The following is a 22,913-nucleotide window of genomic DNA, read 5'->3' as shown; positions in this document are numbered from 1 at the left end:
TAATTAGACAGTCACAGACAGGCCAAATCAGTCTTGGCTGCTCTGCCAAGTTGTCAACATGGTGCGAGAGATGAGGCAGTCACAGCCAGGTTGAATCAGTCCTGGCTAGCTGCTCCACCGTGTTGACAACATGATGAAGGTGAAGAGACAGTCACAGTCAGGCCGCATCAGTCTTCGCCGCACTGCCTAGTTGTTAATATGGTGAAAGAGATGAGACAGTCACAGCCATGTCAAATCAGTCCTGGCTTCTCTGCTAAGTGGTCAACGTGGCGAGAGAGATGACGCAGTCACAGAGAGAGATGAGGAAGTCACAGCCAGGCCGAATCAGTCCTGGCTGCCCCACTGTGTTGACAGCATGATGAGAGAGATGAAACGGTCATAGCCAGGCCGAATTAGTCCTGGCTGCTCCACCGTGTTGACAACATGATGAGGGAGATGAGATAGTCAAAGCCACAGTACTTCGATCGTTTCTCCTCAGCACGTGCTAGGACGTGTCTGTCGGAGCTGACAGCTATCTCCTTTTCCTTCTCATCGAAGACGAGCATGTCGGGGTGCCGGTGTTTGATAGTCGGGCCCGTGGGGACTAGCGAGTCCCAGAGCAATCTCAGCTTCTTTCCAGAGTACGAGTGGTCATTGGAACCGGCTTCTCGAGACCACATACCGATGGTATCCATCAATATGTGTCTCTTTGACTGATGTAAACAGTACCGGTACCATTATAGAGGATGTAGGGGCCTGCAATGGCAGAATGGGAGGAAGCTGCATGGGAGGATAGGTCATGTCCCAGGCATCAACAATCGGTGACAATTGGTCACCATGGCATGCATACATATCTTAGAATTAATTAACAATGTTGCATATACATTGTTTAGACTGTTTAGCAAAATAGTCAAATTTAGCAAAGATATGCACTTATCAATGTGCAAGGAGAATTAGGTCAGCAGGCGTTCGTCTATTACGCGATCACGACTACTTTAAATACTCCGATGAAGAGAGAAACGAAAGTTTGATACCTAATTATTTTCTGAAAGATAAATATTTTGGTTTTGCTAATGTGCCTTCATTATTATATTCTTTCGTTTTCATCTCAAGAAATATCAACCTGAAAGTGATCTTGATCTGATGGATGGATACCTCTTACACTAATAAATATTCTAATGGAAGTGTTTTTTTGATACATTTGTCATAACAATTTTACATTACCCAAAATATGCTTCGCCCTCTATCCAGCTGTGCTGGGTTTACTCCCTTATTTGATGGTGACCTACCATGTGGTGCAGTCACCAGTCAGACAAGGATCCCCTTTTGCGAGTTGTTGCTACTTCTTGCTGTACCGATGCTTCTTTTGCTTGGTCACTGGATGTACAGCAGCGAACATTTGTATTGACTGTTGCTTGGCGCTGCTACAGCTTAAAGTGCTGTGGTACAGCCTAGAAGCAGTTTCATCATTGGCGAAATCGACCAAAGTTTGTGAGGGGCTGAGTTGCCCTTGGACTTGTGACGTCTCATCTCTATCACCATGCTGTCAACACAGTGGAGCAGCCAGGACTGATTCGGCCTGACAGTGACCGTCTCATCTCTCTTACCATTTTGACAACTTGGCAGAGCAGCAAAGACTGATTTGGCCTGGCTGTGACCGTCTCATCTCTCTCACCTTGTCAACACGATCGAACAGCCAGGACTGATTCGGCCTTAAATCATCCACAAAAATCAACAGAACATTGGGTTTCTTGGAATGTGCGGGACCTGAAACAAATTCCAACACAACCGAGATGAAAGTGGGTACAGAATTGTGACAAAGATACTGATGATAATATCACACATGCCAATGTGCTGGCTCCTCAATTAGAAATTACTCGAAGAGAAATTTGTCCAAGAGACATCTCCAATAATCATAATTATGGACAGTCACATCAGTCAGTCGGTCCTAAAGACATTTCTAATAAACATGGGGACAATCTCTTCCGAGTGGTAATCTGTCCAATTGACCAGGACCAAGTATCTGATTTATAGTAGGGGCCTATATGTAGACTAGGCCTGTGGTCTGCTGGTATGACCGATATTTTGGGTATTGTAAAATTGTTATGACAAATATACTAAAAGAAACTCTTACATTAGAATATTAATTAGTGTAAGAGGTATCTATCGATAAAATCAAGATCACTTTCAGGTTGATATTTCTTGAGATGAAAACGAAAGAATGTAATAATGAAGGCACATTAGCAAAACCAAAATATTGATCTTTCAGAAATTAGTTAGGTATCAAACTTTCGTTTCTCTGCTCAACGTATTTGAAGTAGTCGTGATCGCGTAATAGACGAACGCCTGCTTACCAAATACCCGTGACATGTGCATATCTTTGCTAATTTTGTCTATTTTGCTATACAGTCATGTATATGCAACAGTTGATTAATTGCAGTCATGTTTTCCCTAAACAGCTTCTCTTCATTGGGTTGCTGCTCTAAGGGTTCTGCGACTCTTTTGCACTGGGCTAGGAAATTCTTCCAGGCCTTACTCTGGTCCACGAAGTTGCTGTAAGACTGCTTGTTGGATTCTTTCGAGGTAGCACATTCAGGTCTCATTAGGGAGTTGTTTTTTTTTATTCATGCGCCCCCACCGTAGTTCCTAAAATCATTGATTTCTCGGTCCTCACAGTATGTCAGTGTTGATTCAGCAGTTGTTTTGGCAAAGACATGTTTTTCTGGAGTTTCTGAAACCTAGAGCGCTACTCAATAGGCGGCTAACAAGAAACTACGCATTTTACTGTTGTTGCCGACGTGTGTGTACACTGAACTTGGGATGTGCGTCGGCCCCGTGTTGAAATGCCGTCCAGTGCCAGTTGGTGCGTTTTTCGCTGATTTGTGCAAAATTCAAAATATCTCAAAAGTTCAATTGTTGACCCTCGGTTTTTTTTTTGTGTAGCGTAACCAACTGTCTTTCATGGAAGAATAGTCACTGTAAGAATTATTCAGGAAGAAAAGTATGATATTTGGGGTTTTTCGTGATTGTCTGGCCCAATTGGCAATATTGCCATTTGGGATGGTGAACAGAGCTAGGAGCAAATGCGACGCTTATGATTTATTTAAAGAAACAAAATGCCCGATTTAACATCCTGCAGAATCAGGGGAATTGTGCGTTTCCAGTGATATACGACACAAATGGGTTGTCCTCATGCATTCACTTTGGAAACGCATTTTAAAATAGATGTTACGTCCTGTTAATGGGGCACGTCATCATCGCGTACATTTGGGAAAAACTCCCTAATGAGACCTAACGAGACCTCAGTGGCGACACCATACGGTACAAACTTTAATTCTAGCCGCCAATCCATCTCAATTAGACTTTAATAAAACTTTACTGAAATGTGACAGATGAATATCGTCTTAACAAAATAGCATGGTTATTTTTTAAATGGTTTTCAATGGTTTCTTGATTGATACGTTATCATACTCAAAAACTAATTTTGTTTGGTTTAAAAATACAAAAGGGCGGCTCGAACTAAATCGGCAAAGTTGTTTGAAAGTTTTGTAAATTTTTGTGTGAAATGCCAACAAAACTGTCGTTTATTTTCTATTGTCATTAATAAAGAATGCGTTATTAACGTCTGAAATGAGCAAAGGCCTATGTATGTGAGGACACGTTAGCTGTATTCTTTTGCAAATGGTAAGTTCGTTTTTTAAAATTTATTACACGTTTTATTGTGATGTTGTTCTTTTTTTAGATGTGTGGCGAGTCCTATAGCCATAGGCCTAAAGGCTACTATCATTAGTATAGTAATTAATTGGTCAGTAGTCTCTCTGCATCCATGCACCATGTACACTGCATGAATAGATCTTGTTTAATCACTGCCAAACACGTCACCTTCGTTGTGTTATTTGTAAGAATGGAAGCGCAGCCAGTTTCGATAAAAACATCATAGACCTCTTTTAGTTTTAATAAAAGAAAAGTGAAAAAATGTATGGAAAAAAGTTTGAGAAAATCGTTGCATGAATAATCGACCACAAATATCTCAGCAGTCTGTTGTTTGTTTGGCTTTTGCCATCATATCATATCTCAGACTCGCGTAGAATGTGGTTCACCTTCTTTAAGTTCTGAGAATATTGTTGATGTTTCTCAAGAAGCAAGTTCCATGTGTGTACACATGTGGATGCCGATCACCTGGCGATATCAGACCAATAAGTCACTGTAGTAAGTGATTTGTAAGCAGTCTCAACATGTTTTGAGCAAATTGTTTTCGAAAAAGCCTGTTGAATGACATCCTGACAATATCAGGCCATTTCACTCGATACATATACATGTACCTACACCAGTGCGTAAGGAGAAGTAATGTGTTGTAGGCCCCGTTTGCGAGAGGATGGTTGAATTATCCTACAGACTGCATTGAATTGAATTTTGTAGTCAATCGACGATTGGTTGTAAAAAAAGTTTTGGGTGAGCTTGGCAAGCCCAACAGACAGTGAACCCCTTTGGAGAGTTCCATCTTGTGCTTTCCGTTGGGGAGACTCTATTTGTTGTCTTGCATCAAGAGTCCGACATCACCTTTGTACGTCGTGTTGCCAAGTTTTGTAGTTACAAATGATTCACAGGTTGTGTGTGTTGAAGGTTTGATGATTCATAGCTAATGAGTTTATTCATGGGGTATTGCCGATGGGAAACGATCTGTTATCATTACTTATTGATCTCCAGGTGATCTATCCCTCCTCGTATTGATCAACAGCCCCAGGTTATGTTTACTGTTGGTTCAGTTGTCATTTATTGGGCGGCATCTTTTTCAGTCCCTGTGTCATCATTTTGTGACATTGACTTTCTGAGACAAATGGCATGATCTGGAGACTTCGTGCTGTTAGTGTGGCTGTGGTTTGAGTCCAAGTCTCCACATGGCTCATCTAAGGGAGCATTGGTTGGTGCAACTTAGTTCCTGGGCCATGAAGTCTTACATGTAGTTAGGCCTGAGTTCAGTTGAATGATGACCCTCCCACTACACTGCACTCTATCAATCATGCCATTTTAAACAATCACTTGTTCCTTCGATTGTGGCAGTGCTCCCATGTAAATCATACTGCTTGTTCAACACCACAGGCCTCCTGTTCTCGAGGTGATTGTTTACGCATCGACCTAATATTAACTCCTCGTATCGACAGACCCGTGAGGTGAAGCTCCATTCTTTTGACCTGCGGCGTTTGAAACCTAGCTAATCGCCTGGATAATGGCTAAAAGGTTTCAAGAGTATGACCTTTGTCTCTGTCTTGTCAGTCAGTTCTAAGTGACATCAGTACAAGTATATCTTTATAGCTGTATGATTGGTTTATTCAGGTGACTGGTTTGTAAATTGGACAGGTCCTGGTTGTGCTAGTCTCATTACAGATCCTTCCTTCACACAAGACTGATACTAGGATGCTGAAAGTGACACATCTTCTGTTCAGTGATTTGTAAGTTAGGAGAAGGTGTACATGAAAAGCCTCGGGATTTTGTTAAAAGTTTTAACTGTATGAATGAAGGTGTATCGAGAAAGGATAACCAAAAATTTGCCTTTCATGTGAAATCTTCAATGTGTTGTAATATGAGTGTACTGTTCTTAAAGTTGCAGGCTAATCCTTTTGGTAACATTTGTACATTTACGTCTGATCCCATTTCCTTTAGCATGGGATCAGTCCACTCGGTGAACGTGCTAATTGCTATTGCCAAAGCTTTGATTTTGAGTTTCAACTTTTATGCTGCTCAAAATTATTGAACTCTAAATGGTACACATTGTTGTGAACTTGTTATTGTCAACATGTCGATGTTTTATTGGCATTTCATCTGTACATTCGTTGTGCACATGTTGATCTTTATCATTTACATGCCATACTTAGAAAAATTGGACTATCGCCACAGGATAGCACACAATGTAGGCCTCTAGTTTGCACAATATCGTCTATTGGATTGTGATTATTTCCGTATTCATTGAAGATCAGTCTTCATGAGAATCAATCATTTGTGAAACAGGTCAGTTTATGTTGATTTATGTCTCATCGTGACTGTTTGTTTTCCTCATTGTTCCCTGATTTGAAACCGGAAGAGTTCAGGACTTGTTTGTTCTTCTACCCAACGTGGGAATATCCCTCATTCTCATGAAGCTTGAGTCGGATATTCCACTAAATAAGTGCTTAGTGATGTTCATGGCTCGTGAATGCAGGGCTTTATGTGCAATAAAATCGATTAACTCCTCTTCGTGTTGCGATGAAGTTCGTGTCAGATTTGGTGGAAGGCTGTCTCGGAGTATGTATATTTCTGCTTCATTTACGAGTGGCTTTGCCTCAATACTAACATTGGCTCATTTCGTTTAGAACATCTATGCTGTAGATTGCAGGGTGAATATTCAATCAGTGGCAGTGCTGATCCTGGCAGATTGCTCTGCAATTTGAAAATAGGGAAAGAGCAAAAACATGTCTTTTTGATTTCTCCCATCTTGTCATTTCACTATTTCAGCTGGATGTGTAACTAGTCGTCCGCTGGCACTCGATGCAGGTAGAGAGGATGGGAGACTGGACTGCCCTGAGGTCGCGGAGCAGCGAGGATGCATTCCTCTCCCTCATCATGACCAAGTCTCAGACACCTGCACATAAGAGGAACGGCGACGTCATCTCCGGGATACATGAGCTGCATTTCACACCATCACCACATAAAAGCAAACAGGATTATATGAATATGGATGATGTGTTTTGTACAAGGGACAACATCGACCAGTGTGTGGCTTATTTGAACCAGGTGAGAAGACTGCTTGTTGACTCTCTCTCTCATTCAACTTCTTATGCCTCTCACTGAGGGCTGATGTTGACCTTCAAACAACAGTCTGGTAGAACCTTTCTTCAGTGCCATCACCAACCTTCTCGTATCCCCCATAGCAGGTCTTTGGATTATCCTAATTTTAGGAACGATATATAAATGCCTGCTATGGTTGCTTCACCTCATTTTTTTCTCATCTGATGACCTCAACAACCAGTTTGACCAACTACACGGCCCTGGTCATAGCTTTCTCACCACGGCCGGGAGATGGCCATCTGGCATGTCATGCCTTGGTCCCAACCTGTAAAAAGTCTTCATCGGCCTAAATTTGTACTTATTATTGGGAGTTTTATAACGTCTCTTGATTGTTGCAGGAGCTGACGATGGTAGGCTTCAAGTCCATGTACCAGAATAACTCTGACACGTTTGATATGGTGGTGATGGTGAACAACATGCATGAGTTACTCAAGCTACACCAGAAGAGTAGCAGAATTAGGGAGGATTTAGAAACAAAGTAAGAAGCCCAGTGCCTCCTCCTCCACCCACACGTCCACGGTGAAAGCAAGAGGCAAAGAGTAACAAATAAACAATCACTTGGGTGTCTTGTTCTCAGCTGAGCAGTTGGCCACCTGCCCCTTGTGTTGTTGGGGAGTTATGTGCTAAGATCACATCCTGAGCTCACTCCTATGATCACAATGGGTCACCTTTAAAACAATGAGTTTGAGCAAGTTGGCTTGTTTGGTTAGTGATACAAGCCAAGCTTAGAGAATGCTGGAAGCAAGTTTTGAGTGCTTACTGTGACAATGGAAGATAATTAGCCTGGGAGTAATTAGTAAGATTAGCAATGCTTTAAATCTATGTCATTAATCTTTTCTTAGCATTAGTTACCAATAGCATATGTTTATATTTATAGATTTATGACACCTTGGGAGATACCACCCAATAAACATGGCCCCTTATAACATCCTTTGGTCCCCACTGGGTAATCCATTCCATCCGATGAGCCCAGGTACTCATCTTATACCTGATAACTAAGTCACTTTCTTTTAGACAGAGGATCTTGCTGGTTTTGGTCTAGTGTTGTTTTGGAAAGGACTACATTGGGACATTGTTTCTGCCCTGCTGTCTCAGTCAGCTCACTTGGGGATTATTTCTTAGAAGGAGCAGCGACTAGTCAGTCTGCTCTCTTTTCATTTTGGAGTGTTTATCAAACTTTGTGCTTACTGCTTCCAACAAAATTAGCCCTCCTAACTTTCATCATGTCTGTGAGGACTGTTATGCATTACCTGATTGCATCATGCATTAATGAGATCCCTAGTATGCCGAATAAAAAGCATCCTTCGAAGAAAGGGCGGTGAGTAAAGCTTGGCTCTGGTACCACATTTCGTTTGGAAAAGTTGGGATATCAATGTGTTCTTTGGATGTCACCTTTGACCCTCCCTCAGCAGTAAGCAGAACACTGTCACCATAACAGCCTTTTCTCTTTAAAAGGAGTCCATCTACGTAGCTTTTCTTTCATTCTCTGTATTTTCTATGTTGCCTTCAAGTTATTGAAACTGCATGTATTTGCAACCATCAGTCATTAGCGAAAAGAGTTTAATGATAGCCATTTTGCCTTCCAGTAAACAGCGTACAGACAATGACATTGATCACCTTCAGCAGCATACGGTGCGACTGAAAGAGACCTGTAAGGAGTACGAGAGAGAGATTGGAAGGTTCGAAGAGAAGGAACGACAAGTCCTCAACAAGAACAAATCATTGGTCAACAAACTCAAGGCGGAGAAAGATGAGGTGAAGAGGTTGCTGTCTGTGATCGCGCATCGTGACGCTCAGTTCAAACATGACCAGAAGAAGAAAGAGAGAGAGATCAATAAACTAAAGGAGCGCTTACATCAGCAGCTGACAGACAAGAACCAGGAGAGGAGAATAGGTACCATCATCGCTCTCTTACTCACTCTTATAGTTTGAACCAAAGTTCGTCCTGAAGGAGTAAAGAACACCGTGCTGATTATCTAACAAGGCATCCTTGCCGTGTTCTCCTCATATGACGACTTGTTTGATGTTTTCCGGTTTACTCGGCTGTCGTCTGCCAAGCACGTGATGAGTCACTGAACTTGTCTCATCTGGTATTCTATTCTTCGTGCTAACACATTTGCTCTCTCTCTCTCTCTCTCTCTCAGGTATGGACATCTTGAACTCGCTCCAGCGATCTGATGGCAAGAGAGGCACATGGAAAACAGGCTCAAAGTAAGTCAAGCTTGTTAACGCGACTGCTGTCACTGGCTCCACGAAGAGCTGAACATGCATGAAACTCTTGCATTGTGGAGAAGTGGTAAAGAAGATGACATCCAATAAGACAAGCTAACCTGTTCCTTGTTTGATAGAGAGAGGTGTAGGCTTCCCCGCATGATTTGGTATCCTCATCACATGACAAAATGCTTGAAGAGCAGTGATGTGTGCCAAGTTATCTAGGTGTGTATTTTATCAACTTGACTCTCGAATCCCCATCAGTGATACCACCTGCCTACTTGATTTCAGACATGAAGAGGACATGTACCGTCTCATCATCGGGAACTACGAGGAGAAGCAGAAGGAGCTGATGGTAGAGAACGATCAGTTAAGGCAGTGTCTGCGCGAGTTGCAGCGAGAACTCATCTCGGTCGTCAACCACCAACCTGAATCACCGCTAAAGTCAGAACCAGGGGTGAGTAGGTGTTGGGATGTTAGTAAGCTGCATGGCATCTCAAAGGCTCAGATGGACTCCTGTCAGCAGTTGCTTTTTACCTGCTCTTGGTCTTCTGAGAGTTCTGTTAGTTTGGTGCCTGATTCTTCCAGGCAGAACAGAGAGGCAGTGTTGAAGAAGATTCCCAGGAGGAGGTCGGGTGTAATTGGTTGCCCAGTACAATGGTGGGGTTGTGGTAGCTGGTGAAAGCAGTTCGAAAGGTGACTTATTCTCTCTATTAGTATTACATTCAACTAAGTCTTCCTGTGTGATTTCAGTTGCTGCAGGACAGCACCATAGTATCTGAGAAAGATGATGATGCAGTCAGTGTCTCAACATCCCAATCAGTGGATGAGTTGTCAGAGGGCTACTTCAATATGCCTGTGGATATGGTCAGGGAAGGAATCGAGAAGAGTTTCAAGGAGAAGTGTCGCCACCTGAAGGAAGTCGTCCGAGGGTCGTATAGGAAGAGATGTAAGTGGTCAGGTTATCACTTGGGGGTTGCTGCCAGGAGGGGATGGAAGGGGATATGGTGAGAGTCATGGTAGCCTTATCAGCTGGTTCAGGAGTTTCATGTCACAGCTGAAGAGATGAACGCCTTTACTTGAAATGTGTGTTTGTGTCACTGATCTGATGCATGCTTTTCAGATGATTTTAACTTTCATTCGTACTTTGTCCCTTCACCTGTCTTACGTTCACCTTTTTCAGTATCTGTAGGCTCACCAGAGTCACTCCCAAGCTCAATAGAACACACAGAAAAACTAGGTCAGCAGTTAGAAGACAAGAATTGCCAACTGGAGCGCTATAAAGACATCATTGAACAACAAGAGAAACTCATCCAAACGTTACAAATCCCGGCCATGACTGAGAATTTCTCGAGTTCTTTCTTCAACGATTCTGAGCTTCTTGAGGAGAAGAATCAGCTGACGGAGGAGAGGAAGCTGTTCTATCAACAGAAGGCCAACTTTGAGGACGAAAGAAGGAACTTTACAGATGCTGCTATACGACTCGGACGCGAGGTAAGGAGCAAGCACTAGCATATACTTAGTGATGCTTTGTCAGACACAGTTGGTAGCATGTTCACACATCTGGAGGCTGGGTCAGCACCTGGAGTACAGTGCTATTATGAAGTCACTGGGTTGTGGGATCTTGAGCTGGCTAGCTGTTAACATGGCTTCTATCTTCATGATAATGAACTGATTCTGATATTCATCTTCTGTGGGTTTGACTTTGGAAGGCTAGACAGAGGCAACACTCACTCCTTGGTACACTATTAATCGATTGTTTCCATCATATTTTCCAGCGTAAAACATTTGAAGAAGAACGAGCCTCATTCTTACAGCAGCAGTTTCTCAACATAACACCATTCACTGCCAGCCAGAAGGCCACATCTCGTACAAGCTCCATCCGGAAGACATCATCAACTAAGGGACCAGTGGCTGATGTTGGTGCTAAACTCGTTCCCTCAACCCCATGTTTCTCCCCTGCCCCCAAGCTCAAGGACTCAACACCGTCAACGACCGAGTTGTACAGGACGTTAGGGTTACGGCTTGAAGACCAGAAAGAGTAAGTATTTCTTTCAATGTCGAGTCTGCTCATCGTCTTCCTGACCACAGTGTCCACACTGAAGGTTGAGTCTGCTCATCGTCTTCCTGACCACAGTGTCCACACTGAAGGTTGAGTCTGCTCATCGTCTTCCTGACCACAGTGTCCACACTGAAGGTTGAGTCGTCTCATCGTCTTCCTGACCACAGTGTCCACACTGAAGGTTGAGTCGTCTCATCGTCTTCCTGACCACAGTGTCCACACTGAAGGTTGAGTCTGCTCATCGTCTTCCTGACCACAGTGTCCACACTGAAGGTTGAGTCGTCTCATCGTCTTCCTGACCACAGTGTCCACACTGAAGGTTGAGTCGTCTCATCGTCTTCCTGACCACAGTGTCCACACTGAAGGTTGAGTCTGATGTTCGCTACTTCAGTCACTGACAGCACAAAGGGTAAGGCATTGTGTACTTTGTCTCTGAGACTGAGAGTATTATAGTTGATCTGGAAACTCCGAGCCATGTTGATATTCCTGAACAAATTTCCAGATGGGGGTTCCTTTCATCCCAACTCTTGTCCAGTCCTATCATGTCTTCAGTGGAAATCTGTGAAGAGGATAACTTATTCTGATGAGAGTCATAACTTTCTTTCCAGAAATCGCTCATCTAATAGCAGCTCCCGCAACAACAGCCCACGGTCATTCCCACGAGACTTCAGCACGACATCGTCAGGAAAATCTTCGAGCCGAAAGTCAAGCACAGCCAGTCGATCTGCCTCAAAGACATCAAACACACGGGTCGCAGAGCATGTGGATAACCTCAAGTTAGCATTATTCCAGAAGAAGCGGACAGAGAGCAATAGTTAGTATGATGGACAATGAGTCTCTGGTCACATGAACAATGGGGGAGTGTTCACTTGCTAATGGACATTGTAGAATAGACATTTGGATGGATCAGTTGACGAATATCCTACAGCACCATGGTGCATTGAGGGAATAAAGTTACTGTTATCAAGTGAATGAAATAGTGCTTGTTTACTCATTACAGGACTCTCTTTAAAGCAGTCAATCTCGTGTTACATGTGTTTCTGTCATATTGAAAGTTCCACCTGAGGTTGGCTGCCTGTGGTATTCATTCTGTTCACCTGCATGTGCTGGCTGATTGCTCTGGTCTCACTCGGATCAGAGAGCTACAGAACTGTGTATATTAGACTTGAATGTGCTCAAACTATGGCTGACAGCAGCTGTGGCTTCTCATTATCATACATGGAATTTGCTCAAGTGAATTATAAAATTCAACATTTCTATGAATTGTTTTAAAGAAGTCGCATGTCTATTTCTGACCCCAGTTTCAATCTCATATCGTGAGGACTTATGTATCTTCTGGTGATTGAAAGTGACATGTTTGAAACTTTATAATGGATTCATTGATTCTTCCTCTCTCAATTGTATTAGGACACATTTTATTTGTCTGACCTGTCAGTATGCTCATGCAACCTAATTACTGTATCATAAACTGTTTTACTTTTGTACTTTCTTGGGTCACGTAGAGTTCCATCGCTCAGAATAGCTTTGAGCAGGTAACACTGATATTGTTTATGGTGTATTGTTGATCAACTCCCCAATATCTTACTTGACTCTGGGTCCAATGGAGTGTGGACCAGTATTAATATAACACAAGTTTATAAAGAATGACCAAAAACAGTATACTGCACTGACGCACAACATGTATGTCGGTTGATGGTATGTCACAAGTACAGTGTAGTTTCTTGATTTATGTTTTCATAGAATTATTCTTCATTATATTTGATGATCTCTCCAATGTCTGTTCTCATCAACATCTTCGACAGTCAAAGTAGTAAAACCAAGCACCTCTAATGTTGGATTGGACTTTTCTCCTTAGTAGTGTTTGGGTCCATTCAGAGGGTGAGTTGGACAAGTGGTCTCAGGATTTCAGCCAAGGTACTCGGCAAAGATAAATCAAAGCCATCCATGATGCCAGCTTCACATTGGCAGTGGGACATTCTGGTCCATTCACCAATGAAAGGAGTGGTGTATCCTTGATATTTTGTACCTGAATTTGTTATCTGTGAAGAGCCAAATATGTAACAGACAAAGTGTGCATGGTACCTGTGTCTCCACAGTCGTTGTGAAGCTGGCTCATAACTTCTAACATTCCATACTGGTTATTGTATTGTGTGCTTATTATGCTTTAGGGTTTGAGGTTCACATTAGTTTTTGACAAAATTTGATTTTGTTTTACGTCAAGTTCTTTGTATTCTCTCTGGCCACTTGGTCATTTGACCTGTGTGTGATGGAGTATGACAGCCTAATTGTGTGAAGTCAAGCTTGTAATGGCTGCAAATAATCCGATTTTGACTAGTTATTTAAGTTTTTGCACTTGCATGACAAAGTATTTGCTATTGCACATAGTCATTAAATAAAACATATCATGTCTTCCTGAAGGGAAACAGCCATGGCATCTCATCATCTTAGAGAATTTCAGGTTTCTTAGTAACTCTGTGATTCTTTGTTTACGTTTAGTCAAGAGGGTTGAGATGTTGATATTATAACGTGTAGTGCCATAGGTTGTGTGATTAGTCTCAGTCCTTCCATGAAGCTCCGTATCCATCCAGATTCTCTTCATTCATTTCTGCATGTATTCAATGAAGTGGATTCATTTGTAATTGTTGTAATGAGGTTGAAATTGCCTCCCTTTGCCAGAAGTCTTCAGCATCCTGGCACAACCAACACATGTACTTACTGTTTATTTAACATAATATTGAGTTTACTGGTGACGTTTTTTGGACATACTATTGTCCCTTCAAAAGGATACACTTAGTTACGTGCGGTACACTACACTACAGTTTGTGCGTCACCTGGCATCTGTAAATAAATCGTCTAAAACGATCTCCTTTCTTGTTTTATCTGTGATTTGTGAGTGTCATTTGACAAAATGTTCATTTGCTATGGTATTTGTACATCTTGATGGACAGGCTGAGTTCGGAAAAAAGTCCTCCATGAGCTGTGAACACGTCTGGCTCTGCACTAGAGTGTCCTCCACTGTCCACAGCTTGAGACGGCTGGCTGTGCAACATAGCATTCTCCACTGTCCACAGCTTGAGACGGCAGGCTGTGCAACATAGCATTCTCCACTGTCCACAGCTTGAGACGGCAGGCTGTGCAACATAGCATTCTCCACTGTCCACAGATTGTGACGGCAGGCTGTGCAACATAGCATTCTCCACTGTCCACAGCTTGAGACGGCTGGCTGTGCAACATAGCATTCTCCACTGTCCACAGATTGTGACGGCAGGCTGTGCAACATAGCATTCTCCACTGCCCACAGCTTGAGACGGCAGGCTGTGCAACATAGCATTCTCCACTGCCCACAGCTTGAGACGGCAGGCTGTGCAACATAGCATTCTCCACTGCCCACAGCTTGAGACGGCAGGCTGTGCAACATAGCCAGCTTGAGACGGCAGGCTGTGCAACATAGCATTCTCCACTGTCCACAGATTGAGACGGCAGGCTGTGCAACATAGCATTCTCCACTGCCCACAGCTTGAGACGGCAGGCTGTGCAACATAGCATTCTCCACTGTCCACAGCTTGAGACGGCAGGCTGTGCAACATAGCATTCTCCACTGCCCACAGTTTGAGACGGCAGGCTGTGCAACATAACATTCTCCACTGTCCACAGCTTGAGACGGCAGGCTGTGCAACATAACATTCTCCACTGTCCACAGTTTGAGACGGCAGGCTGTGCAACATAACATTCTCCACTGCCCACAGTTTGAGACGGCAGGCTGTGCAACATAGCATTCTCCACTGCCCACAGCTTGAGACGGCAGGCTGTGCAACATAGCATTCTCCACTGTCCACAGATTGTGACGGCAGGCTGTGCAACATAGCATTCTCCACTGTCCACAGCTTGAGACGGCAGGCTGTGTAACATAGCATTCTCCACTGTCCACAGCTTGAGACGGCAGGCTGTGCAACATAGCATTCTCCACTGTCCACAGCTTGAGACGGCAGGCTGTGTAACATAGCATTCTCCACTGTCCACAGCTTGAGACGGCTGGCTGTGCAACATAGCATTCTCCACTGTCCACAGCTTGAGACGGCAGGCTGTGCAACATAGCATTCTCCACTGTCCACAGTTTGAGACGGCAGGCTGTGCAACATAACATTCTCCACTGTCCACAGATTGAGACGGCAGGCTGTGTAACATAGCATTCTCCACTGTCCACAGCTTGAGACGGCAGGCTGTGCAACATAGCATTCTCCACTGTCCACAGCTTGAGACGGCAGGCTGTGCAACATAGCATTCTCCACTGTCCACAGCTTGAGACGGCAGGCTGTGCAACATAACATTCTCCACTGTCCACAGCTTGAGACGGCAGGCTGTGCAACATAACATTCTCCACTGTCCACAGTTTGAGACGGCAGGCTGTGCAACATAACATTCTCCACTGCCCACAGTTTGAGACGGCAGGCTGTGCAACATAGCATTCTCCACTGTCCACAGCTTGAGACGGCAGGCTGTGCAACATAACATTCTCCACTGTCCACAGCTTGAGACGGCAGGCTGTGCAACATAGCCAGCTTGAGACGGCAGGCTGTGCAACATAGCATTCTCCACTGCCCACAGTTTGAGACGGCAGGCTGTGCAACATAGCATTCTCCACTGTCCACAGCTTGAGACGGCAGGCTGTGCAACATAACATTCTCCACTGTCCACAGCTTGAGACGGCAGGCTGTGCAACATAGCCAGCTTGAGACGGCAGGCTGTGCAACATAGCATTCTCCACTGTCCACAGTTTGAGACGGCAGGCTGTGCAACATAGCATTCTCCACTGTCCACAGCTTGAGACGGCAGGCTGTGCAACATAACATTCTCCACTGTCCACAGTTTGAGACGGCAGGCTGTGCAACATAACATTCTCCACTGTCCACAGCTTGAGACGGCAGGCTGTGCAACATAGCCAGCTTGAGACGGCAGGCTGTGCAACATAGCATTCTCCACTGTCCACAGTTTGAGACGGCAGGCTGTGCAACATAGCATTCTCCACTGTCCACAGCTTGAGACGGCAGGCTGTGCAACATAGCATTCTCCACTGTCCACAGCTTGAGACGGCAGGCTGTGCAACATAGCATTCTCCACTGTCCACAGTTTGAGACGGCAGGCTGTGCAACATAGCATTCTCCACTGTCCACAGCTTGAGACGGCAGGCTGTGCAACATAGCATTCTCCACTGTCCACAGCTTGAGACGGCAGGCTGTGCAACATAGCCAGCTTGAGACGGCAGGCTGTGCAACATAACATTCTCCACTGTCCACAGCTTGAGACGGCAGGCTGTGCAACATAGCCAGCTTGAGACGGCAGGCTGTGCAACATAGCATTCTCCACTGTCCACAGCTTGAGACGGCAGGCTGTGTAACATAGCATTCTCCACTGCCCACAGTTTGAGACGGCAGGCTGTGCAACATAACATTCTCCACTGTCCACAGCTTGAGACGGCAGGCTGTGCAACATAGCATTCTCCACTGCCCACAGTTTGAGACGGCAGGCTGTGCAACATAGCATTCTCCACTGTCCACAGCTTGAGACGGCAGGCTGTGTAACATAGCATTCTCCACTGTCCACAGCTTGAGACGGCAGGCTGTGCAACATAGCATTCTCCACTGTCCACAGCTTGAGACGGCAGGCTGTGCAACATAGCATTCTCCACTGTCCACAGCTTGAGACGGCAGGCTGTGCAACATAGCATTCTCCACTGTCCACAGCTTGAGACGGCAGGCTGTGCAACATAGCATTCTCCACTGTCCACAGCTTGAGACGGCAGGCTGTGCAACATAGCATTCTCCACTGTCCACAGCTTGAGACGGCAGGCTGTGCAACATAGCATTCTCCACTGTCCACAGCTTGAGACGGCAGGCTGTGCAACATAGCATTCTCCACTGTCCACAGCTTGAGACGGCAGGCTGTGCAACATAGCATTCTCCACTGTCCACAGTTTGAGACGGCAGGCTGTGCAACATAGCATTCTCCACTGTCCACAGCTTGAGACGGCAGGCTGTGCAACATAGCATTCTCCACTGTCCACAGTTTGAGACGGCAGGCTGTGCAACATAGCATTCTCCACTGTCCACAGCTTGAGACGGCAGGCTGTGTAACATAACATTCTCCACTGCCCGCAGATTGTGATGTCTGGCTGTGCAGCAATCCTTCACTGTCTATACATTGTGACAGCAGGCTATACATGGACATCATGGCTAGGCCTATAAAGGCATAGCCATGAAGACATTGTCACAACATAGTCCTACCTGACACGTTTGATGTGTGCCTTGCTCTGTACAGGATGTGTCTGCTGAAATAGTATGCTGAGAGTTGTGTTACAAAGGGAAGAATTATGTTGTCTCCAGTTCTATATACATCTCTATAGCCTGGTCGCATCTGTCTTCAAGAACAGGTGCAGTATGCTGTGTCATACACAGGTTGTCTCAGAAAACCCTAGTAAACTTAGGACTAGGCATAATGATCAGACCAGGTGGACTTACAAATACTGTTGCCCTACTCCTACTAATACTCTTCATTGCTGTAGACAAGATGTAAAGGAGGTCCTGACATGTCACAACCTAGCTCTGTCGCATCAGCTCATTGTCCATGAATCCTTCATTGACTAGAGATTGTGACAGCAGACAATGCATCCTTCCCTACATTGGCCTCCAAATGCACAATCAGACAATACGTGTGGACCATTTCCTATACTCGGGACACACAGCTGGCTGTGGCGACCTGTGATCTATTGCCACTGCTGGCTGTGTGGCATGTGAACTCTAAAGGCCACGTCCTATGTCTTCGATGTCTTAATGATGACCCAGGTGGCCACGTTTGTCTGCTGCCTTGGTGGCATTGGAAGGATCTTTATAGTCTGCATCCTTATTCAATATCAAAATGATGTACTGAATGAACCGACACGCTGCATAACAGAACACATCAACACAATTTCAAAATGATAACATTTTATTCACTGTATTTCACATTGGACAACATTAATATTAACAGATATGTACAATAATCCAACATGATTGGTTCATGAACAAGGTCAAAATTCTTGTTGGAAAAGAATTCCAAACATCAACTCTTCTAATCAACTGCGATCAGTCAGACAAGGATGCGCGTTTTGTGAGCCGTCACCAAATCGGGCTACAATCCCTCCAAGAAGAACCCTGCCAGGAGATGGCGTAGCTTTATCAAGGAGTTTGATGGAGACAGCTCGATCAAGCTATACCAGCACACGGCTGAATCTGTGCAGCACGGCAGGAGTAAAGGGCAATACAGATTGCTTGAGCTCCAACTGGCCCTCTGGGCATCCTTGTCTGTCTGGTGATGAGCTATCAAGATTCAATAACTCGTGCTGCCTATATGGACAATCATAAAAACGTTCCTGCTGAATAACAGCATAAAACCTGGGAAGGAGACTCATCACTCATATCTCATGGAGCCTCATGTGCCCCCATTTCATGTAAAATATAACCAGGAAAGATTGCAATGCCCGAATAAGAGATTATCGCTATCAACAGAAAGCATTTTCTGGTGTTGCATACTTCCACTGTCACTACAAGCCTGGCATGATGTATGCAATATTGTCGAGGGTCTGTGCCATCGTGATCGGTTCGATCGCCTGCGTTTCAGGCACGTATGACGTGAGACACGAGAGTGGTCCAAGAGCACACAGCAAGGAATCCAACATGACCGACAAACTTCCTTGAACAGCTATCTGACCCTGAAAACAGAAATGTTGCCGTCTATCAATAGCACATATACATATTGGTATTTTATAATCTACATTCACTTCAGTCATGTACAGCTAAACAATAGAGAACTAGGAATTGAAAATCGTATGACTGACTACTTCTTATCAAACATTCCCTCCCTCGAAAGTTATAGTACATGTAGGACTTACCCTTGATTCAGTAAGCCTATTGCCAATGATACTCAGACTTTCTCCAAGCAGTTTCAGATGGGCTGCCACATCAACCGCCTTGGTATTGCGCACCTGAAAGAGGAATGGAAGAGACTGAAAGAGCTGTTTCCAATGTGAAAATGGGCCAGTCACAGTCATAAGTTACAGTGAGAGTTAGCAATGCTACATTTTGCAAAGGACACCATCTACCCTGGGTTCAGATGAGGACGTTTTGTCATGGACGACCTGTAGCCCAACCTTTTGTCTGTTAGGATCACTGGACACTCACCTCATAGACTTTCTCAGCAGCTTCTCCCGATTTGTTGCCTGTCTTGACAGCAGGCCCTGTGGATGTGATCTTAGAGGAAGCTGCAAATGCCATCTTTCCTGCCTTCTTGCCCAACTTGCCTGTGGTGATTAGGGTGGAACCTTTCGCAGCAATCTTCTTCGCTTTCCGTTTCCAAGACTTTAATTAGAGAAGAAATATATCACTCACTTATGGATTAGTTTAATCCTAAAAGCATAACATTTCAAACGACTTCTTCTGTGTTTGGACCTTCAATGCTTCAAGCATGACTGAAGCTAACACATGAGACATGTCTGATCTGTAGCAAGGAGAAGGAAACGACACAGTCCGTGACCCATGCACAAGCACCTCCCTCTGGGATCTTACACTGTTCAAGGCAGAACCACTCGGCTACAAGGAACTCACTTATGCTCAACTCGTGCAAGTCACTTATTCTTCATGATAGTAACTGTCAGTATCCTGATAATGTTTGGTGAATTGTTTTCTTACCAACTTTTCTTTCTCAAGTAAACCTTGCCATATTTCACCTAAACGTTTGCTGATCTGAGCAAAGTCTGAAAAACAATTATCAGTATTACTCTAACAAGTTGCACTGTACAGACACCTCAAGCTAGAACTTGCTTGGACAACGGCTTTCTCTAGAGTCATTCACATCAATGACTGAACGCCATGACTTGCATCACGCATCAAACAACACTGTGTCATGACTACGTCACACCAAAATGTCCATCGACCACAGTGAGGTGGTAAACAGAACTTAACTCAACCAATCACCCAAGCGTATAAGTTCCATCAATGATGTCATACCTCTTTCAGGGTTTTCCGCCACCACTTTACTCCGATACGAGTTGCACCACAACATGTAGGCAGTTGGTCCGCGGCGCTTCTTGCGCTGCAATAAGGAATCAAGAACATAGAACTGTCCACTTCTGAATCATTCTGTTATATCAGTAACAGACAAATCAACTCCAGATTGTCACAGGATTCGAGGTAACCTGATCAAGACTACAGTCAAGGAGTTTATAAAAACGGTCAAAAGCTTCCACTGGAATGATCCATCATACAAGGTGGCGTTTTTATTTGTTAGATAAACTCAACGATATCACTTCCTGGCACCATTTCTGGGATCAGCCATGATAAACATACATAACTTGTTAGTAAGACAATGTCAACTTGAGTGTTTCAATCATCACCTTTTCACCGGGAGCTTTCTTTTTGGCCTTTGTTTGTTTCTTGCTGTCTTTCTTCTCCTGTGATGTCATCAGCTTCATGGCCATGTAGTCTGTGTTACCGTAGATGGTCACGTTATTGTCATCAATGGCCAGCACTGGCACCTCCAATGGTACCTTTTCTTTTGCAACTGAAAAAACAAAGGAATGAAGCATAACTGAATAACAATTGCTGAAAGCTTTAACACCTGTCTTTACTCTCATTACAACTCGCCTCACAAGTGGACTTGTCAAGATACAAGTAATAAATTGCATCAAAATTAACAAACCTTTTTTCTTGGGACTTTTAGCAGGTGAATATTTCTTTGGTTCTTTCTTCTTCCTTTTCAATATATCTGCTTTGCCCTTTGGAGTCAGATCAATCTCAAGATTTCCATCCACACTATTGCTTTCATCATCACCAGCACCAATGCCTGTAAAGCAATGAGAAATACAAGGTCAGTAGCAGAAGAGACTTGCCACTATACTACAAACTATAGACTTTAGAGTCAAATGTTGGTCAGTCAAACCAACTCCAAACAATGTGTCTAGAAGAGTTATCAGTTTGAAAGCGTTAACCGTTTTTAAAACTTGTAGCAACGTGAAAAGGATAACAATTGCACTTTACTGACCTGAAAGGATTTCCTCTGCAATCTCTGGAATCGTCTGCTCCTTGCCTTTCTTCTTTGACTTCTTCCTCTTTGACTTGGATTCCACCTGAGTGGGAGAACTGGTAATCTCTGGAACTGGCAGTGGTGATGACTCGAGGGCAGGAGGAGCACCTCTGGGAAGTAGACTCAGATGCATGGCAAGAGCACTCTTCTGTACCAACTCTCGCTCTTGTTGTTCCTCCAGGGCTTTAGCATCTCTTGCCAACTGCTGAGCAGCTAAAATGTCCTTGATTTTGATTTTCTCAATGCCAGTCCCATCTTTCTCTTTTCCTTTTTTCTTCTTGCCTTCTGCTTTGGACAATTTCTTCTTTTTCTTTTTGTCCTCAGCTGTCTCTGCCTCCGGAGAAGAAAGTGTGGCAGCAGGTTTATCTTTTGCCGGGGAAAGAATCAATTTCATTTTCAAACCACTATTTCCTTCCAATACACTGGTCACATCAGGATGTTCGGGGACTTCCAGAGCTAATGGTGACAATGGCTCTACTTTCACTCGTGACTTCTTTGAACTTCTTGTGCCAGCGGCTTCAGGAGGTGATCGCCCAAGCTGAAGAGTCATCTTTAGAGATCCATCTGGTTCTGTTTTTATAATATTTGACAGTGAAGGAGTTGCCACTGGTGAAGTGACGTTCTCACCCTTCCTTGCCCTAGATCTTTTTGACGACCGGGGAGAAGCCACTTCAGATTCCTCAGCATCTTGTTCTGGTGAGTTCAGTACGGCGTCATCTCCTGCTGAAGTTGCCTCCACACTTTTCCTCTTCTTACCCGATTGTAGCAAGAAATTGACCGGCTTCACTTGCTTATCAGGATCGGACTTCCTTTTCTACAGAAAACAGAAAAACAAACATCAAGATAAGATTTGTGCAAAACAGTTCTGTAACTCAGGAATCAAATATTCATGAGTAACTTATATATAGAAAGATGAAAACTGATCTTTCATTTTAATCACCACTGCTACTAGTACCACATCATGTCATGCTTAGCGAGGTAAAGCTGACCACTGGTCGTATCGCAATATGAAATTCGGAAATTCTCGTAACCTTTCGTCCAGTAAGAGCCTCTTCCAGGTCATCACGCCCCTCCTCCATCTCCAAGATTTTTGATGATTTTTTGCGAACTCGCCCAGTCCTTGATATTGTTCCATCTGAAATTAACAAGATTTAAGAGAATTGGACCCTTCTTCTTCCAGAAACAACGCCAACGCGCGCCAGGCCATGAGATCTCTCAGAGGCTGTTGAGTGTTGTATCAATAAAGCCTTAGCCAGGGTTACAAGAAGGCGTGGCAAGTCAGTTGTCAGCCGTCAGCTAGCTGTACCTGGGACAGGGTGAATATTTACAAACAAACATCAGCGCCATCTGTCGAATTAATCACATCCAAACAGAAACACACAAAAAGGCGAGATATTTACCATCAGAAGAGAGCCTTTCCCTCTTTCCTGCAATTGCATTAGCCTGATAAGGTACTTCATCTTCTTGTGCAACATACTTGCGTTTAGAATTTCGGTGAGCATGAGACATTATGTGGTTTCAGTGGGATTATTTCAAGAAAAAATACGAGGGAATATTTTCAAAAAGGAAGCTGCCATTTTCCTTCAGCCCGTAATTATTTTCTCAAAAAACGTTTCGCCCACATCGAATAATAAAACCATATCGCCGAAATTTCTATTTTATTTTGACTAGGAAATAAATTTATATATTTGGCATTTTATATTTTGTCTACTATTGTTGAGTGAAT

At 43.9% G+C, this 22,913-nt stretch overlaps 2 protein-coding genes across 5 annotated transcripts; one reads left to right on the top strand and one right to left on the bottom strand.

The window, feature by feature from the left end:
• Nucleotides 1-3,484: 3,484 nt before the first annotated feature.
• LOC135486266 (afadin- and alpha-actinin-binding protein B-like) lies at nt 3,485-13,936 on the top strand. 4 transcript variants are annotated; one of them, XM_064768946.1, is made up of 10 exons: nt 3,485-3,663; nt 6,469-6,747; nt 7,140-7,279; nt 8,388-8,695; nt 8,946-9,012; nt 9,304-9,469; nt 9,766-9,961; nt 10,196-10,506; nt 10,791-11,053; nt 11,683-13,936. In XM_064768946.1, the coding sequence occupies exons 2-10, from the start codon at nt 6,502-6,504 to the stop codon at nt 11,891-11,893; spliced, it is 1,908 nt and encodes a 635-aa protein (XP_064625016.1). In that variant the 5' UTR covers nt 3,485-3,663; nt 6,469-6,501; the 3' UTR covers nt 11,894-13,936. The 4 variants fall into 4 exon arrangements, with proteins under 4 accessions (XP_064625016.1, XP_064625019.1, XP_064625018.1 ...); XM_064768949.1 differs by lacking the exon at nt 3,485-3,663 and adding an exon at nt 5,369-5,429; XM_064768948.1 differs by lacking the exon at nt 3,485-3,663 and adding an exon at nt 5,872-5,985.
• Nucleotides 13,937-18,037: 4,101 nt separating this feature from the next.
• LOC135486195 (HMG box-containing protein 4-like) lies at nt 18,038-22,763 on the bottom strand. The gene is made up of 10 exons (XM_064768840.1): nt 22,588-22,763; nt 22,219-22,322; nt 21,146-22,001; nt 20,804-20,947; nt 20,499-20,665; nt 20,113-20,197; nt 19,795-19,859; nt 19,288-19,464; nt 18,999-19,091; nt 18,038-18,818 (listed from the first exon to the last, which is right to left on the bottom strand). The coding sequence occupies exons 1-10, from the start codon at nt 22,694-22,696 to the stop codon at nt 18,651-18,653; spliced, it is 1,968 nt and encodes a 655-aa protein (XP_064624910.1). The 5' UTR covers nt 22,697-22,763; the 3' UTR covers nt 18,038-18,650.
• Between the last annotated feature and the right edge of the window lie 150 nt (nt 22,764-22,913).

Source organism: Lineus longissimus, chromosome 4, assembly GCF_910592395.1.
Source record: "Lineus longissimus chromosome 4, tnLinLong1.2, whole genome shotgun sequence".
Classification (NCBI taxonomy): domain Eukaryota; kingdom Metazoa; phylum Nemertea; class Pilidiophora; order Heteronemertea; family Lineidae; genus Lineus; species Lineus longissimus.
Note: the sequence above shows the minus strand (reverse complement) of the source record. Positions and strands in the feature narration are given on the sequence as shown.

Coding starts and splice junctions, on each gene's coding strand:
- LOC135486266 (XM_064768946.1), top strand. CDS start 6,502: ATGCAGGTAGAGAGGATGGGAGACTGGACTGCCCTGAGGTCGCGGAGC. Junction 6,748..7,139: donor GTGTGGCTTATTTGAACCAG/GTGAGAAGACTG, acceptor TGATTGTTGCAG/GAGCTGACGATGGTAGGCTT. Junction 9,013..9,303: donor ACATGGAAAACAGGCTCAAA/GTAAGTCAAGCT, acceptor ACTTGATTTCAG/ACATGAAGAGGACATGTACC.
- LOC135486195 (XM_064768840.1), bottom strand. CDS start 22,696: ATGTCTCATGCTCACCGAAATTCTAAACGCAAGTATGTTGCACAAGAA. Junction 22,323..22,587: donor GGAAAGGCTCTCTTCTGATG/GTAAATATCTCG, acceptor TGTTAATTTCAG/ATGGAACAATATCAAGGACT. Junction 18,819..18,998: donor ATAGGCTTACTGAATCAAGG/GTAAGTCCTACA, acceptor TTCTGTTTTCAG/GGTCAGATAGCTGTTCAAGG.